At 36.7% G+C, this 19,727-nt stretch overlaps 1 protein-coding gene across 1 annotated transcript in view; it reads left to right on the top strand.

Annotated features, from left to right (window-relative positions):
- The window catches only part of YWHAQ (tyrosine 3-monooxygenase/tryptophan 5-monooxygenase activation protein theta), a 31,118-nt gene extending 12,885 nt beyond the window's left edge, over positions 1-18,233 (top strand). Inside the window, exons 3-6 of the mRNA XM_068969829.1 lie at positions 13,456-13,579; positions 15,365-15,528; positions 16,158-16,253; positions 17,195-18,233. Coding sequence (XP_068825930.1) covers positions 13,456-13,579; positions 15,365-15,528; positions 16,158-16,253; positions 17,195-17,254 — 444 coding nt within the window. The 3' untranslated portion in view covers positions 17,255-18,233. The remainder of the gene's footprint in view (positions 1-13,455; positions 13,580-15,364; positions 15,529-16,157; positions 16,254-17,194) is intronic.
- The last annotated feature ends 1,494 nt before the right edge of the window (positions 18,234-19,727 follow it).

The raw sequence follows: 19,727 nt of genomic DNA, 5'->3' as shown, positions 1-19,727 counted from the left end.
GATTGAACGTATTTTCTTTTAGGATGTCTGTCCAGTTGGATTACTTACGACCAAACTAAGATTTGACTTCCTGTTCTGTTCATTTCATTTTGTTTTCTTTTCCTTTTAAGGAACACTCTTGTTTTCTCACTATCATTTGTCTTGTTTTACTTTGCACATTGCAGGGGCTAACATAGTTTCTGGATGCTAACATAGTCTCTTGGTTCTCTAAGGGGAAGGAAGTATGGACATTGATTTTTGCCTTGGTTCTTTCGGTAGCACTGATCTGTAAATGTTGGCAAATTGTGGCTGTGTAATTGTTTTTGATGCAGATTGGCAGATTGGAAAGCAGTATTAGTATTGCCAGTGTATGTATTAAACTGTCCTTCTAAACCTTTGTATTTTGGCCAGAGAGTTGGGAACTTTGAGGTGAAAGGATAACGTTCCTGTCTTGCTGTTGTGGCCACTCAATATCCAGCTGCTAAAACGTGGAGAAACAGCAGGTCAGAGACAAAAGGACTGGCCACTACACTTGTTTCTAAGAGTATCTGGAATTGGCTCGGCTGCTTTGGGTGAAGTAAGGGGACAAAGATCGTAATTTTCTTTAACGTTGCAGTTTACACAAACCTCATTTGTCTGAGGCTAAAACTCTTTCTGTTATGTGTCTTCACCACTGCAGTTGTAACAGCTCTGTAGCTGAGTTGGAAGATAAGACAAACGTTCTACCGGAGAGGATTTTTATTTTTTAAGTGCTCATTGTTTAGGAGAGGGGAGAGGGGTATTGTCCTCACAAAAGGGCCCCTAAAAGCGCCACTGTGCTCCAGTAGATGCTGGCAGCGGTACTGCTGTCCCTGGTGCTCGTTTTGCCTGCGTCGTGGGATGCTCAACAGCCTGTGGGCCAGGAGAAAGACTTCAGAAATAATTGGGGATAGGGACATAGTAAAGGTTTTTCTCTTTTTGTTGAGAACCATGAATTCTTTTTTTGTTTCTTCCCCTGTTTATTTTCTGGGTTTTAACTCCTTGTTTCCTTTTGCCCACAAAAATAATTAACCACACAATTGTGTGGACCACTCTGGCTTCTTTTACTTCACTGTGACTACAGTAGCACATATCCCTTTGGATCTGAGGAATCTATATTAATTTTCTGACCATGATAACAGGTCATCATGTCACATTAATTCATATTAATTTTAGATTATTAATTTGACAGATATTTCAACCAGCATTGAATTTTAGATCTTTTGTGACTTTAGAATCCTATCTCAAAAGTCTGAACACTTTTTATAAAAGGTGGTTTTTAGTCTACACCCTTTCTCCCAGAATGGCATGTTCACATTCATGAATGCTCCAGAGCTGTTTACATTTTAGTAAATAGAAATTGGGAGATATGAAGACTTGATAATACTTCTTCACAGATTTCCCTCCCTCAGGTCAGGATAAGGAAGAATTGTTTGTTGGTCTGTCTGTCAGGGTGCCAGATGAGCAACATAGCAGTGTACACTTACAGCCCAGTGTTTGTCCCCTTGGACTCATGGTCTCCAGATCTTCATTGGCACACAGGTAGGGGAGCTGCCAGAGCTACAGGTGAGGCAGTCATTGTCTAGCAGTGTTTACTGCTTGAAGACAAATTTATTGGAGAAGCCAAATTAGCATTAGAAGATTGATGAGCACAGAAACCAACAAGAAGAGGCAGGAGTTGGATGATCTTAATGACTAGTTACTCTCAACTCTGCTGTGTCCAGCCTTGCTACTTGAATACTCTTCAGAGACCCAAGACCATCTTCTCTGCATAGTGCTGGAGATATACTTACAGCGTTTGTCTTTTCACATGCCCATACCTACTGTTTTGTTTCTTAGCGTGCCACTGTATTTCAGAGCTACCTCTCTGTTCTCTGCTCCTTCTGCTAGTGCAGGAACAGTAATAATGGATATATCTTGGATGTCAGTCACCCGAGACAGTGCTTCCCAGCTTCTTTGTGTTGTGGCATACAGGAATAGCCATATATCGTATGGCACACTGGGGAAATTGGATCTCTCCCCCCGCTTCACCCGCTGCTGTGATGGCCGAGGGGATCAGCCCTTACTTATCACTTACGTTAGTCAAAGGCTCTAGGTTTGGAGTATAATCTTGGAGGACCATGTGCTCTAGGCTTTAAGTTTATTCTTTAACAGGCCATTTGGATTTTTTGAGCAGTGGATTAACATACCCAGAATGGAATTTATGCTTATTAATCTTGCAGCAGGATATAAAATGGGTTAGAGAAAGAAGAAAACCTAAAACCTGGTAGATCAGTTAGATTATTGGATTAGTTGAAGTGAAATATGGTTAATTCTGGGTAGTAGAAATAGGAATGAGACTGAGAGGACAGGTGAAAATATTGGCCGAACAGTTGGTGGTAGGGTGGGAAATGGAGAGTGAAAAATCAGAGGTTGTGGTGATGAGCTGTGGGTAGGAGGGATGGTGGGATGATTAGAAGAAAAGCAATGGAAATATAAAAACAGGTTTAGAAATAAATTTATTTCTGTTTAAGGCATATTGAAGTATAGTGGCTATTTATATTTCAAAAGATGTAAGAATACTCATCCATGTGACACTGCAGAGAAGTAAGATTGTGGATGGAGTGGTGGGAGGGGGTGCGTTACCTCCGGGAGTTTATTGTATGACCTTTAGCCTTGTTGACTCAAACACATCAGGGTGGAGCTATTTTTCATAGATCCAGTGATAATCAGGCTCATGTAACTGATGTATAAAGCAGATAGTATTCATTTACAGTGAGGAATAACTAGCACAAAGATTGAAGTACGTGTGGTGTGACCAGTAAGTACTCATTCAGGAGGCAGGCTCACATAGGAATCAAGTCATAATGAGGGAGTTACGTAGGAAATGTGGCATTATGACATGAGAAATTGCATGGCTGCTCACATGTTTAATGGCTGTCATCTCCTGGGTAGGGCAGGGATTAGTCAGTGGATTGATTGACTGGGATTCTCACTCACCTAAGACTATAAATTAATAGTTATCCCTTAGTATTATGGGATTGATTTCCAGGAGCCTCCATGAAACCAAAATCTGCAGATACAAGTCGGTCACATAAAATGATGTAGTACAATATAGTTGGCCCTCTACTTCCTGATTATGACTGTATATTGTATCCTTTTCCTTCAGTGTCTGTATCCCTCTTCTGTTTCCATGCCTCTGAGCACTGTTCATTCTGATTGACTCATCCTTATTATTAAAGTATATTTACACACTGTCGTATTACACTCATCTTACATTTTTATTAATTTACTATTACAAATATATGTGTGTGTGTATGTATGTGTGTGTGTTACTCTAGATGAAATAAAAGTCTTCTTTAGTGGTTTATAGTTAAGAGAGGGGAGATGTTTGTTCCAAAAGTGTACTGTGCTTCTTTAAGAAGGTTTCTAAAGTCTTGACTTGGAAAATACTACATCCATAGGCTTGGGTGACTAAATATGGGGTGCCAGGGGAGTGATATGAGGGCTTCCCTGATAGCTCAATTGGTAAAGAATCCACCTGCAGTTCAAGAGACCCCGGTTTGATTCCTGGGTTGGGAAGATCCGCTGGAGAAGGGATTGACGACCCACTCCAGTATTCTTGGGCTTCCCTGTGGCTCAGCTGGTAAGGAATCTGCCTGCAATATGGGAGACCTGGGTTCGATCCCTGGGTTGGGAAGATTCCCCTGGAGAAGGGAAAGGCTACCCACTCCAGTACTGTGGCCTGGAGAATTCCATGGACTGTATAGTCTGACACTAAGTCTGACACGACTGAGCAACTTTTCACTGATCACTGATCAGGGGAGTGAGGCCAAGGGAGCACTAGGATAACACTCAGGTGTCTAACGAGGGCAAGGGAGTGCTTTTCTGAAAGCAAAGTTTAGTAGGGGAGGAGAATTAACAGGAAATCGTGTTTGGAAGGCAAATTTAATGTTTTAGGATGAGTGAAGTCCCAGTGGCCCATCCCAATGTCCATAAATACAGATAGGAGCCCTCTGCCCGGTGCTTAAAGAGACTTGTGTGGTGGTGCGCAGTGATGGAGATTTGTGTACCAAGCAGTGTTCTAAGTAATTTGTATTGAGTCATTCAGCCTTCACAACAGGCTGCGAAATAGGGATTGTCATTAATTGCAGTAAAATGAGGTAGGAGCTACGGAAGTAATTTACCTAGCTAGATAAAAGGCAGATTTTGTGAGCATTAGCGTATAAATATTGGCTAAATTCCTGCCAATAAATATCTAAAATGAATCCACATTTTGTCAGTTACCTTAAAATAGATGGTGGTTGAAATGTTTGAGATCCATAATTTTCTTAATGAAATATTTCCTTCTAGTAGCCGATTGAACTATGATAATACAAAGTATAGTCTTAAAGCCAGACACTTGTTGGATTAAACAAGGGGGAACACATTAACTATCCTTAAAAATTTAGATAATCTTCTAAAAGAGGATTGGAAAGCACATGTCCTTAATAGCCAACTCAATCCTCTGCACATACTTAATATGAAAGAAATTTTGGCCTTCTAAATAATCTGAAATACTGTTCTCTGCAAACATGAGGTGTCACATGTGTATGCTATTCAGCATCTTGTAATGATCTATATTGCAGTTTTGGAAGAGTTGTTTTCATAGATTATGACCAGGAATTTTCAAGTTACTCTAAAATATATATTTTAGTTACTGTATTACTCTACTTGGTGACTTCTCTTGTTCCATTACTTTCTTCCTAACTCTAAAGGGGTTCTTCAGTAAAGGTCTAAGCAGGAACTTCTGTCTTTGTCTGGAAACATCTTCATTTTGCACTTGCTTTTACATGGTATTTTAATTGGTTATGAAATTTTAGCTGACAGTTTTTTTCTCCTCACTTTTAAGATCCTTGATTATTTTCTCATGAAAAATCAACTTGTCAGCCATACTGTAGTTTCTTTCCTTATAGGTAATGTGTCATTTCTCTGGTTGCTTTTAAGAATTTTCTTGTCATTTACATTCCTCAATGTTCCCATGCTGGTCTACATATGAATTCATTTTTGTTTTATTTTTGGGGGGATTTTAGTGTGCTTTTCCACTTTGAAGATTATTTATACTAGTAAATGGAAGAATCTCAGCCATTAACTCTACGTAACATTTCTTCCTCATACTAATTTCTCCTGGAATTCCTATTGCATATTGTCTTGCATCTTTTTGACTTATCCACATTTTTTCATCTTGCTGGTTCTTTGCTCTGCATTCTGAGGAGTTTCTTCAAACATGCCTTCTCTTTTACTGCTTTTAAAAAAAATAATTTATTTTGGTTGCATTGGGTCTTTGTTGCTGCTTGGGCTTTTCTCTTGTTTTGGTTAGCGGGGGCTACTCTTTGTTGCAGTACACGGGCTTCTCATTGCAGGGGCTTCTCTTGTTGAGGAGCACAGGCTCTAGGTGAGGGTTCAGTAGTTGTGGCACATGGGCTTACTTAACCTGAGGTATGTGGAATCCTCCAAAACCAGGGATCAAACCCCTGTCCCCTGCTTTGGCAGGTGGATTCTTATCCACTGGACCACCAGAGAAGTCCTTTTTTTTTTTTTTTTAAATTTAAAAAATTCTCTCCATCTCCAAGATGCTTTTCTTTTTTAAAATTGAAATACAGTTGTTTTAAAATGTTGGGTGTGTTTCAGCTGTACAGCAAAATGATTCAGCTTTACATATGCATATATCCCCTCTGTTTTAGATTCCCTTCCCACTTAGGTCACCACAGAGCCCTGAGTAGAGTTCTCAGTGGTGTACAGTAGGTTCTCATTAGTTACCTATTTTATATGTAGTGTATATATGGGGCTTCCCTGGTGACTCAGCAGTAAAGAATCTGCCGGCAGTGCAGGAGATTTGGGTTCGATCCCTGGGTCAGGAACATCCTCTGGATGAGGGCATAACAATCCATTCCAGTATTGTTGCCTAGAGAGGAGCCTGGTGGGCTCTAGTCCCTAGGGTCGCACAGAGTCAGACACAACTGAAGTGACTAACTGTAGCAGCAGCTGTGTATATATGTTAATCCCAATCCCCCAATTCCCTCCCTTCCCTTCCTGGTATTCATATGTCTGTGTCTCTATTTCTGCTTTGCAAATAAGTTGACCTGTATGATTTTTCTAGATTTCATATATAAATGGTATTTGTTTTCCTCTTTCTGACTTACTTCACTCTGTATGACAGTCTCTAGATCTATCTACGTCTCTGCAAGTGGCACAATTTCATTCCTTTTTATGCCTGAGTAATACTCCGTTGTACATACGTACCACTTCTTTATCCTTTCCTCTGTTGATGGACATTTAGGTTGCTTCTGTGTCCTGGTTATTGTAAATAGTGCTGCAGTGAACATTGGGCTGCATGTATCTTTTTGAATTAGGGTTTTGAATTATTGTATCCTATCTTTGGACTTCTGTTATTTTTTTTCCTCTTCAATATTTTTGGTTGTTTTAATCAAAGAAAAACTCCCTGTGTAACATTACTCTGCCCTGGCGATTATGAATTTTCTTTATATCCCCACAGACACACATCCATTATTTTGAAGCCAGTCCTGGGCATCATCTATTTAATCTGTAAATACTAAAATATATATCCTTAAAGGATTCTTTAAGAGTTTTAAACATTTTTCTTATATTTATGTTTTAATACACACTGTTTCATTTAAATTTTGGGGTACTTACCGTCTGTTGATCTTTCATCATGGTGTATCTGTTTCTTGATTAGTATTGTTATTTTAAAAAATTTGAATGTGATATTTCCTATGGAACTTGCATGGGTACCTTGGATTATGGAAGTAGTTTTGATGATTTGTTTCTGCTGGGCCCAGTAGGCCATGGCCCAGTTTTACGCACACTTTCAGCTTATAGAGTCACACATCATATATGAGATAAAAATTTGAATAGCACCTGCACAGATCGTGTTTGGTTTTTAGTTTTTCATGGGAAACTATACCCATAACCCCCAGAAGTCCAGGAAATAGCTTTCTTGCTACTTCTCAGCAATGACACAGTTTTTCTAGGGTCCTTACTCACTACACATTGCTGTGATTGTATTGTAAATTTTTACTTTTTGCTCTAACTTTGCTTCATCTTCCTATCTAGCACTTTAATATCTCCCTTCCTTCCTTTGGAACTTTGCTATAATTTTTTCTTCTATTTTATCTATTTATTTTCAGCATTTTGATTATTTTTAGAAGGGAAAGTGCTTGGTCTCACTGTATTGCCCAACCAGAAAGTTACGTTTCTACCTGTCTATTTAAGGTGATGAGTTATAAATTTATTAAATACTTCATACAGGAGTGAATGAGAGGGGTGTGTGTGTATCTTTTAATCTGATATGCTAGTATTCAGTTCACATTTAATATGTGTTATCATTTCATCTGGTCAGGTGGGCAGAACCTAAACACATTCAGACTTGTATTTCAGTTAAGTCTTCTGCTTGTACATTTTGTTTGTGTTAGAATCAAACAGTCATTAACTTATGGGTCAGAAATGTTGGTAATATTATGTCTGATTTAATATAATTTATTGCTAGATAGAATCTTGGAATACATGAAGTTATATGAGATACATCTGAAAAACAGACTTTTTATTAACATATATCTCTACATAACAGTAAGGGAAAAAACTCATTGGGAAAATGGCAAAGGATTTAAACATACTGTTTAAAGAAAACTGTAAATAAAACTATAGTAAGATTTTTTTCCTTATTAGATTGGAAAAGATAAAAAATGTTTGATAATACCCTGGGTTCAGAAGGATGCTGAGAAATTGGAACACTCACACATTGCTAGTGGGGATGTAAATTATAATTGCCTGAGGAAGGACACTTCAACATCTTTCTTCCAAGGATCAAGTGTACATTTGGTACATTGTTGGAAATATCACCAGATGGGAATCAACTTAATTGTTCATCAGAGTAGACTAAATAATTATGATATGCCCATATGGTAGGCATACACAGTGCTTTTCAGTGTTATTATATATTATAGAGTGAGAGTTATAAACATGTGAGTAGGGAATGATCTCAGAGGAATTATTATATGGAAAAGGCAAGGTATAGAACAATGTACATAGTAGACCAACATGAGAATGGGAATGTATGTGGATTTTAAAATGTATAAAATATTTGGAAGAACGTATAAGAAAATGATGGTGGTGGTTGCCTTGGGAGGGGAATAACTGGCTGTCTCAGGATCCAGGGAAGGGAGAGAGTTTATTTTTCACTTTTGAGTTTCAGGTGATGACATGTATTACGTATTATTTTAATGGAAACCAGAGTCTTACTTTGTATGAAGATCCAAGTAAAGGAAGAAGAATCCTGTGAGGTTGAATTGGAATTCTGGATATATTAGTATGAAATCATGATTTTTCACAAACATGAATTTGCTGAAGGAGTTAAACAGGGACTTTTTAAAAAAATTTAGAATGCTGGTTAATTAACGATTGTACATTATTACTTTGATAAAAATAGAGAATTACAAAAATAATTCAGGAAAAGTCCCATGCCATTTTAAGCCCTGTACTGTGTGTGACTTTTTTTTGCTTTGCATTGATTTCATTACCATGTTGCCATGTCACGGTTAATGTTCATTTAACAAATAATGAATCTTACTGTGTGGTAGGCAATGTGCTAAATGTTTAACATATCGTATTTACAGAATTTTGTGAATGAAAAATATTAAGGAAACATTTTTATCTGAAAGTTGCTCTACTTAACAGGTTGCTCCTTTGATTTAGTACCTTAGAATTAGCATAGATTATTAAAACTAGAAAATACTTCTGTTATTTTGTAGAAGAAATTAAGGAACTTGTTCTAGATGGAAAACCAGATTTTTGGTTCAGCATTCATTCCACTGAGGTTCAGTTGTAATTTATGATGAATATTGTGAAATTTGATTCCTTTTTAAAATGTACTTTTGGTATCTTGGGCAATTTTTTCTACTGTTTGTTTTAAGAAGATTTTACCATCTTCAAGTGACTTTCTACCTATCTGTACAGTCGTGCCTTTTCCTATGACATGGGCCCTGTGCCTTGGAAATGTCCTCTTCCTCTATGCGCTCTGCCTGTTTATAAAATCCAATAGAATTTCCTGGATAAAATATGACTTCCTTCTTGAGTATTGAATTTTGCTTTGATTTTGGTCTCTTGGAGTTAAACCTAATAGAGTTTTTTCTAGAGACTTAATTCTTCCTACTTGTCAGTGGTTCTTTATACTGTATATAATTCTTGAAGTTGGGATGTTATAAAAAAATAGCTTTAGATAAATGTTTAGATAAGTAGCTTAGATAAATGTTCCATTTGTTGAACAGTTATGTTGCTCTATATTAATTCTTTCGTTTGCTAATTTACTAATTGAATAACTTAAGGCCAAAGCCTTATCTCTGTTAGATATGCTCCATTGTTTATAGGGTGGTGCTTAGAATGCTAGCTTTATTTTCAGATTCTGGTGCCATCTAATTAATTATACGGCTTTATGTAAGTTTCTTGATTCCTTGGTGATTTTATTCATTTGTAAAATTTATCATAATGGTTCTCTCTATATAAATAACACATTGAGGAGTGGTTAAGTTACAGCTTGACACAGTTTAACATACTGTGTTAAACTGTTAAACACAGTTTAACATATTGAACACTTAAATATTTGTTGAATGAATAATCTTTTGTGATAATGTGCTGATAAAAATATAGTGACTAGTATATATACCCTGAAGTTAGAAATTGAACATATTAGTAGTGTTTTTATTTAATGAATTTCAGTAAGCTGATAGGAAATTGAAACTGCTTAGAACATTTTTTTATTTACTGTCAATTATTTCGTTTGTATTTTAAGATTCTTAATTGGTTATTTGCTTACTTAAAAAATCAGTTTGATATATAAAGTATAAACTATATAGTGAGGAATATGTTTTGTTTTGTCTATAAAACAAATCACTTATAAGTAAATTTAAGATAAAAATATTTGTTGATGCCACAGACTATTAACCACTGCAGCCTAATGAAGTACTTTGGAAAAGTTAATTGAAGTGATGGTATGTAAAAATAATTCACTCTTAGAGATAGAATTAGTATTGGAGTTTCGTTATTCCTAACCTTTTCTCTAAGATATGGGGTTGAGGAATTAGTTACTGTACTAAATTTGCATTACTTATTTCTTGACAGTTTAATCGTCTTTATTGTTATTTCCATCCTATTTTTCCGAGATTAAGCTTATTCTAAGGTCTGTCAGTGTCTCCTGAAACGACTTGTATAATAATGGCTTAAATTATTTCCTCTGACTTTTGCTCGTATTTGAGTTTCTTTGGTCTGGTCTAGAATGTTCTGTTTCTAGTACATCCTGTAATTTTGGGTAGTAAGTGCACTGACTTAGTCACATGTCTTTCAAAAAGGCATGTACTTCTTGGTTCTGCCTCTTGGTCAAGTGACACTCAGCCCTGTAGGGAACCCCGATTTAGCTCTCCAAGCCTCCCAGGATCATAAAATTTGCTGGTTGAAGAGTTACAAAGGGGATCGCCTGTTTTATTGACAGAAACAAGTTAGTGGAAGGGACTTTTAAATACATTAATGTTAAAAATTGATTCACTTCCTCTCTACTGATTTTTTACCAATGACCTTATCTAGGAAGATTTTCTCATTCCAGGGAGCCACTTGTCATTTTCGTTTTTACTGTCTAACCTGTATTGAGTCTTTTTTATAATTTTTTTTTTTTTTTTTACAAAAAAATGTATACCTGTGCTATATACCATAAGTATTTTTAGCCTTTATGTGGTATTAATCATGACTAACTGGTATGCATAATACCTGATACAGCCATGATCATTTTGGTAAGACATGAAGCAGAATCCAGTGTCTTTTAATTGGGCTAAAAACTGCATGGCTACTGCTGACAGCACATGGAAAGACAGAGTTATTCTGTACCTGTTGTTTCCTTCACAGAGAGCTAGTGGCATCTGACAAAGAACCATGACCTGGCTGAACTCCAGGATGGAAGTAATGCACAAGTCACTTAATAAAAGCCAACACTGTAAATCGTACGTAATGGCTATATGCAAACTAGTGATCAAAGTTAATCATTTTAGAAGGGAAGAGTGTACAGTTTGCTTAATAAGTGGCTGTGTAACCACTAATGCAGTAGCTGTTTAGCAGCTTTCTGAATCCTTGGAAGGCCAGTGTGTCAGTAAGACAGTCCTCATGAGCATTCCCACATTGGCTCAAGTGGAGGGGTGATGAGAGCTAGAATCATGTTTCTCTCTCATCTCCCCACGTCCTCATTCAGTCAGGCTTTTCTGAGCTCCTGCTCCCACATTTCTGCCATACTTAGTCACAGGGATCTAGGTCTTAAATGTTCCTAGTAGCTTTCTTTTTTTCTTTTTCTGATTGTAAGTACTGTTTTTTCCAGAGCTGGCACTGTTTTGGAGATCCTCTGTGGAATCTCACTTGGAGAAAAAGAAAAGTGAGAGGCGCTTCATTTTACATTGTAGTTCCTTAGTTCAGATGCAAGCAGCAGTGGTGGTTCCCACAGTAGAAATACTGTGTTGGCGTTGTTTGATACTGCTTCTCAGAATCTACTTTTGGTTTACTTTTTTTAAAAAATTAGGGATGACTGAGTCAGTTTGAGATTTAGAAACTTAGAGAACTTTTTTGTGGCTGTCTTACCATTGCACCCCTGTCAAAAAAAACCCCCTAATTTCCAGTGTTCCATAGATGTAGTTTTAAAGTTAAAAGTCATCCATGATATATAAAAATGGCATTCTAGGGATAAGTTCCAGTAGTAAGATTTTGTACAATTCTGGGAATGAGTTTTTCCTCAAGTTTGTTTCAGTACTATTAAAATTGTATTAGTGATGTCCAGCAACAAAAAACTCATAACATGAGCCTTCAATTAAGAAGCAACATTTAGTTTCAGTTGACTTTAGTGTTTGGGTGTGGCCCTTCTGTTGCTTCGGCCTTGGCCCAGCAGCTTTCCAGATGTAAACCACACTTTTGATAGTTGCCACTTTTATAATGTATATGGTTCTGGGGCTTCATTAGGTAATTTAACTGTAATCCTAAATTTAACTTGCCTTGAGTTTCAGACTCTTTTAAAATTTATTTTTTTAACCTAAACATATTTTTCATTAAAGGTTTAAAATGTTTTTATTTCCTTTAAGATAACATGCATATAATCAGTGCATTTTGTTTAGGTGCTTTTTATTCAGATAAACAAGAAAGTTCTTGAGTTAAAGGTGTATTTTCTAAGCGATTTTTCACTTCTTCAGTGTCTATTTGTTGATTTTACTCCCAAAACAAATCTATGAGTGTGTTACTCTTTTAAAATTTCTAAAATAATTTTATTCTCTATAATATTTTTTATTACAGAAAGATTTTAAAATTACTTAACATCAAGTAAAATTGATAGTCCAAGAAGGTATCTATCATGTTTGTTTTTTGTGACTTTTTAATACTCCTAGGGGCACCTTGTACAAATACCTCAGTTTGAGAGGCGCTGGCTCATTGGATCAAGCGGACATTTCTTGATACAAAATGAGGGGGAAAAAAAACATACTTAAATATTAACCCAACTTAAAAAAATAGTTTCACATGAGGGACATGACTCTTGTATTGCTCGAAATGTTTCTAGAGCTCTTCCTCTCGACCCCTGTACTCCTCCCCTTTTTGGATGAGCCTCTAGTCTGCAGAGGACACTGAGTAGCCCTGCTCTAGGCCATAACAACTTACTTTTTCTGGGACTGTAGTCTTCTTCATACTCGATGTCTTAGACATTTTATTTCCTCTCTCGAAAATGATTGCACATCCTTGTTTTCTAACTGCTGCATTCCCTCTGTAACTTCTTGACAAGTCAGACACTCGGTCTCCAGGGAAGCCTGTCTTAACAATGACCATCTGCAATAGAGCGAGACATTCCCTCTGTGCTTCCATGGCCTCTTAAAGAGCTGCACTGTTAATGGTGTACTCACTTCTTTTTTTATTAGACTGTGGACTCTTGAGGGTAGGGACTTTATTTCCCCTCTGGTCAAGTAGAGTGCCTAGCACCCAACAAGTATTGTGAAAGTGAAAGTCGCTCAGTCGTGTCCAACTCTTTGCAGTCCCATGGACTGTAATTCTCCAGACCAGAATACTGGAGTGGGTAGCCTTTCCTTTCTCCAGGGGATCTTCCCAACCCAGGGATCGAACCCAGGTCTCCCTCATTACAGGCAGATTCTTTATCAGCTGAGCCACAAGGGAAGCCCAAGTATCAGGAAATGCTTGCTTAAATGAATGGATGAGTAGACAGACAGGCTCTTTCTAATTAGTGTTTGATGTAATCTAGCTTTACCGTTAGGACTTCTTGTGATCCCAAAGCATTCAACTAATGACAACCACCTGACCCCTGCTTTCTAGCCATGCTTCCAGTCCTGGGTGGTATGGTGTGAATTACTGTGGCAGTTGTTTTTACTAGTGCCTAATGTTGTAACTTATTTCTTTCAGGAATTGTTGGATAAGTATTTAATAGCCAATGCAACTAATCCAGAGAGTAAGGTCTTCTATCTGAAAATGAAGGGAGATTACTTCCGGTACCTTGCTGAAGTTGCTTGTGGAGATGATCGGAAACGTAAGTGTATTCGGTTTATGGGTAAAGCTAAAATATAAAAGGAAGGGAGAATAAGTTTGTAATGTTATCTTGTGTTCTCAAAAATGAAAATACAGTCATGAATTTACATTATGTGCTCTTTATGAAAAATTCATAAACTCTGATTATAATCTGATAAGATATTATTAAAAACAAACGTAATCTTTCAGGCTTTAGAATTTTGTTCACCATATTTTTAGCCCCAGAGTTCTTTACATGTGCTTTGGGTGATTGTTATGTCATGTGGTCTTCAGCATCTTGTATCTTAAGATAACTAAAAATTACATACATACTATAAAACCAGGATGTTTTACTTCTTCTGCTTGACACATTAATTTATTAACTCTACTACCTGTTTTGAGGGCTCATAACATTGACTAATTACACATAACCAGATACAGAGGAGAAATGAGATGAGAGTATTAGTGCTGGTATATAATTTATCACAGAAAGCAGAGATATGGGGAAAAGAGGAACCAAATTTCCTAACTTGACTGTTAAAAAAGGCGAAGTGAATTTATTAGTAGTGAACTCAGTCTTTGGAGTATTGGTAGTTGAGTATACTATAGTATGTTATGTATGTGCCTGCTGCTAAATTTATCAAGGAAGTTTTAGGTACAAGTATCACATAACTCATTTTTTTTTCAATTAGTTTATTTTATTCCTAATTTTACCCCATCCGAAAAGGGCATGCCCCTGAAAATGGTAGTTACGGCCTCTTCTTTTTTCTGCAGAGTTACTAAGTAAATGTGAGTTTTACTATCCCCTTTATCAGTGTAATTGAAGATAGGAAGAGAAAACTTTTGTACTTTGCTGTAACAGAGTCTGTACACTTAAACTGTTGTGTTCACCAATGTATAATTTCTGTTGCCACAAAGATAAGCAAACTGGGATGTGACAGGTGTTTGCACAGACTGAGCATTTATAAATGTCAGCTCATCAAGGGATATCTTTGAAGACTGGGCCATAGCCTCAGCGTTAACTGTTCTAACGCTTGCTGGTTTATTGGGATTCTCTGGTCCTAAACGTAGAACACTCCAGCAGTCTGGGACTTGTAAATAGTCTGTATTTACAGTCTGGAAACTGAGACACCTCAGTGCTCTCATTGCGCGCACCTCCTTGTGTGCCAGAGAGCAAGCTCCTTAGTTCAGTGTGAGGGCTATACTAGCTATGTTTAGATCAGTAAATGTGCCATTTCAGAGGAGAAAATAAAGCACATATTCGGGCTCTAAAGGGATAACTTAATTTCTGTTAGGTCAGGCTTTTTAGAGCTTGTAATGGGCATGGCGGCCTCATTCAGAAAAGCTAACCTTTTCAAGATATGACATCATCTTATTAATGTTGGTAGTATTTCCTGAACTTTTTTTTCAGGAAGGTGACATTTTTATTAAGCCAGTCATCAAATTCAGATCAGATTGTGATTATATACTGGCACTTCTATATTGCTTTTCACATTAATATATCTTGAAACCAAGGATCAGTATTGTTTTTACAGATAAGGCACAAAAATAGAGGCTCTTTTGTTGTTGTTGTGTTGATGTTGTTTTAAACTAAGCTGAGTATAGGCAAGCAGCCTTATAAACTAGTGTTTTTTAATAACCTGGTACAAGATAATGTTTTGGATTTACTACCGTGGTTTCAAAAGAATGCTGCAGAGCGAAGACTGGTTCTACCAACCTAGTAGCGTGTGTAAATGGTGTGACTGTATACTAGATGGGATATTTTCAGTACCATGCTTTTTTATTTTGTGTTTTTTTCCCTTCATAGAAACGATAGATAATTCCCAAGGAGCTTACCAAGAGGCTTTCGATATAAGCAAGAAAGAGATGCAACCCACACACCCCATCCGGCTGGGGCTGGCTCTTAACTTTTCTGTGTTCTACTATGAGATCCTCAATAACCCTGAACTGGCCTGCACACTGGCTAAAACGGTAAGACGTGCATCCAGAAATACCTTCCTTAAGTTATTCGAGATAGCAAGCCTGTTAATTTCTAGGCGTTTTACTTGGATAGCCAGGTATGATTTCTCCTACATTTATTTGGTTATCTCCTCCCTTTTCTTACCATCATGAGACCTACCACTACTATACTCTCCCAGCTTTGGTTGTATGCAGTAAGATCTGTCTAAAGAGCATATTGGTCAGAATAACCAAAAAAGTATGAAAGAAATGTAGAGGGTCAGAAAGTAATGCCTACCAGGTGTGATTACTAGAATCTGTGTACTCCTCAAAGTGTTTTAAAATGGATGCATTCAGAGGGATTTTGGCAAATAAATACTAGTTGTTATTTGTAAGAAATATATTGGGCATAGCTACTGTGCTCTCTGTCCTATGAAAGAACTGAGAAATGCTTGTGTAACTAAGTACATATATCTTTATAAATTTCAAGTCATCAAAAATTCTTAGTTGAGAATCTGAGAAAGTGATTTGAGTTTTGTTTTTAATGGATAACAGAAAGTAAGGTGGCTATTCATATATTACATAAAAATGGTCTGTGATCGTAGAGTATCAGTTTGTGTTGATGTTGAGTATTGTTCATCATGGATATTGATATTTGTCAGGCTTTTGATGAGGCTATTGCAGAACTCGACACACTGAATGAAGACTCGTACAAAGACAGCACCCTCATCATGCAGCTGCTGAGAGACAACCTCACAGTGAGCGTCCCCTTCTTCTCATTTGCATTTCCTGTTTAGGGACAAAAGTGTCGATATCTATTCAGGCTCTCTGTCTTCCGGGGAAGCTATAATAGAACTACACCTAGTCTTAGAAAACAGATGTATAAAAATTACACAGAAATGTTAAATACACATTAGTATTTTGTATAGGATAACTCTTTCGTAGGCAGATTTTGTAGGCAGTTGAATAGGCATTTTATCAAGACCTTCCTGAGAAAATGCACCAAGATTTTAGGGACTCATAATATTAACATTATTGTTACACTGGTATGAAGATGTTGATAAATTATGTTAATATCGAGTTTGTTTTAATTTGTTTTTTTTTCTTTAGTTTTTCACCCTACCTCTTGTATAGAAAGGGCATCAAGGAAAAACTGATGGAGAAAAAAGTACAGGTTGAGTTTTACTTAACTTCTGTAGGTTCAAGAAAATTTGGTATTTCAACATCTTAGACAAAATGTGGAAGAAGGAATTCACCTTTTAATATAAATGTAGTTCTCCTGTGGCCCCTCCCCTTGCCACAGTTTTGATGCTTTTTCTTCTGCTAGAAAAATTTTTTGGCCTTATTACTCTCATAAATTATATTTCAGTAATGCTTTTTAAGAATAGCATTGAGCTGTCAGGAATTGAAAGAGCATTAAATTCTAAGGATGTTAGTTACCTTCTTTTTGACTGATACTACAGTAAGCTTTAAAAATGTTTTCAGTATATCACTTTGCAAATATACAGTGAAAGGTCTCCTAGAATACACTTTGGGAATAGTTGATGATATTTGGGGTTTTGAGAAATACAACTTCCAATCTTAGTCATAGTCTCTATTTGAATTATTTACTGCTCTCACAAATACATTTTTATAATTGGACCTGAAGTCATCTAGAAATAGTAACTTAATGTGATTTTTTTTTTTTTTTCCTTTCCAGTTATGGACATCAGACAGTGCAGGAGAAGAATGTGATGCGGCAGAAGGGGCAGAAAACTGAGTGCATACAGGGTGTCACCTTTCTTCCCCTTGAAACCTTTTTACTCATCTCCATTCCTTACTCCATTTGGATTTCCTATAGCAAAGAAACCCATTCATGTGTATGGAATCAACTGTTTATAGTCTTTTCACACTGCAGCTTTGGGAAAACTCCATTCCTTGATTTGTGTTTGTCTTAGCCTTCCTGGTGTGCAGTTACTGCTGTAGAAAAGTATTAATAGCTTCATTTCATACAAACATAAGTAACTTCCAAACACTTAACATAGAAGACTAAAAATGTATCTGGTATTTAAGTAATCTGAACCAGTTCTGCAAGTGACTGTGTTTTGTATTACTGTGAAGATATGAAAATGTAGCTAATTACAATTTAAAGAGTGTTCTACATAACTTCTTAATTTCTACATTCCCTCCCTTACTCTTCTTCAGAGATTTCCTTTCAGTAAGCAACTTTTCCATCCTCTTAATGTATTCCTTTTTAGTAGGAATCCAGAAGTATTAGATTGAATGGAAGAGCATTCTGCATTTTGGGGCTGGGGGATCACAGATTTAAATGCCTCCTGTATCATATGTGATGGAGGTCTTGTGTATCTGTGACAACAGGGAGTTTCCTTCTTCACTCTTCATTTGCTGCTGTTTAAGTTGACAACTTCCCTTCCCAATAAAAACTCACTCACACCTCCTGCCTTTGTAGTTCTGGTATTCACTTTACTATGTAATAGAAGTAGCATGTTGCTGCCAGAATACAACCATTGCTTTTGGCAAATTAAAGTGCATGTCATTTCTTAATACACTAGAAAGGGGGAAAAAAAGCACACAGTCCAGTCTAAAACATTAGTACTTTTCCATGCAGATTTGTGCACATGTGAGAGGGTGTCCAGTTTGTCTAGTGATTGTTATTTAGAGAGTTGGACCACTATTGTATGTTGCTAATCATTGACTGTAGTCCCAAAAAAGCCTTGTGAAAATGTTATGCCCTATGTAACAGCAGAGTAACATAAAATAAAAGTACATTTTATAAACCATTTACTCTGGCTTTGTAACACTTGCTTATTCACATTTAAGGGACAGATGAGTGTACTGCCTTTTGAAGTTTGTTGCTGCTTCCCTTCTTGCTTCTGTGAAATGGAGTGGTGCTGCCCAGTTTTCTGTGTTGTGATCACTTGTCTCGGGGAGCCTGGACCTGTGTAAAGCTGGATTGCATTTCTTCTGAGTTGGTGTTTTACCTCAGATCTGTTTTGTGGACACTCACTCTCTTCCTTAGATGTACAGGATATTAGTAAATTGTAAAATAAAGTGGGCATTTTAAAACTAGACAAGTTAAAATTAAGTGATTGTGAGTGCCTTGGCTGGTGTTAGAATTATGCTTCAGTGGATATTCCAGCAGAATGTTAAAAGCTTAAGAATACATTTAGTTTTCAAATGATTCTCTTTGTAAACAGTTATACCGTTGATGAATTCCAAATAATTCTGGTTTTATAGTATCACCATGGCTATTATACTAGCCTGTCTTGTGTATTGGCCTGAGAATTTAAAGTCAGGAAATAATCTGTGACTATGAAACAAGGTTTCATTTACCCTTTATTTGTTTTCTGAGGGAAAATGAAAAGACAGAATTGAATAGGACAGTTATCAGTCCTAACCAAGTTGTAAGTACTAAATAAAGTAATCACTCCACTACTTAAGTGAGTTATGAAAGTACCTTCCTTCTTAAAGAGCTGCTTAGTCCCAGATTATCTCCTTGCTGCAGAAGAAGTGAACATCTTTAAGAGTAGGCCCAGGCAATGGTATTACCTCCAGATGTGTAGAGAATATTTATAGAATACTGCAGAGAACTCAGTTGGGGTAGAGGAAGGGTTTGAAGCCACATTTGAGCTTTCTTAACTTTTATAATTACTTTCTGAGATAGTTCAGAAAATGTAAATGTTACATCTATTTTGTAGTTAGAATTTTTCTTTTTATTTATCTATTTGGCCACGCTGTGTGGCATGCAGGAATCTTAGTTCCCTGACCAGGGTTCACATCTGCACCTGGTGCAGTGGAAGCTCAGAGTCCTAATCACTGGACTGCCAGTGTATTCCCCAGTAGTTAGAACTTTTTAATTGACAGTTTTCCCTTTAAAATGTCATTTAGGTTTTAATAACTGGAAATAATAAAGGGGGGATTACATATTAATGCTGATTATCCAGAATCGAAGCATTAGGGATTCTCTTCCAACATTCAGCTGTGATTATTAGAGCTTAGATTGGGAAAGAACAGTACTTTTTTGGGATGGGATTGGTAGACTACATTCATGTCTACCAGTTTATGAATAGAGAATGTTAGTTTTTTAAAAACCATAAAAAGTAGGGAAGCCCATGTAAAGTGTAAAAATTCTAATAAGAGTAAAACAATTTGAGAAGATCAGAACTCTAGTCACTTAAATAGATTGATTTGTTTTGTTTTGTTTTTAATGGCATTAAGGAAACCTTTCAAAA

Source organism: Capricornis sumatraensis, chromosome 1, assembly GCF_032405125.1.
Source record: "Capricornis sumatraensis isolate serow.1 chromosome 1, serow.2, whole genome shotgun sequence".
NCBI lineage: Eukaryota > Metazoa > Chordata > Mammalia > Artiodactyla > Bovidae > Capricornis > Capricornis sumatraensis.
The sequence above is the reverse complement of the archived record's forward strand: the minus strand, read 5'-3'. Positions and strand labels throughout refer to the sequence as shown.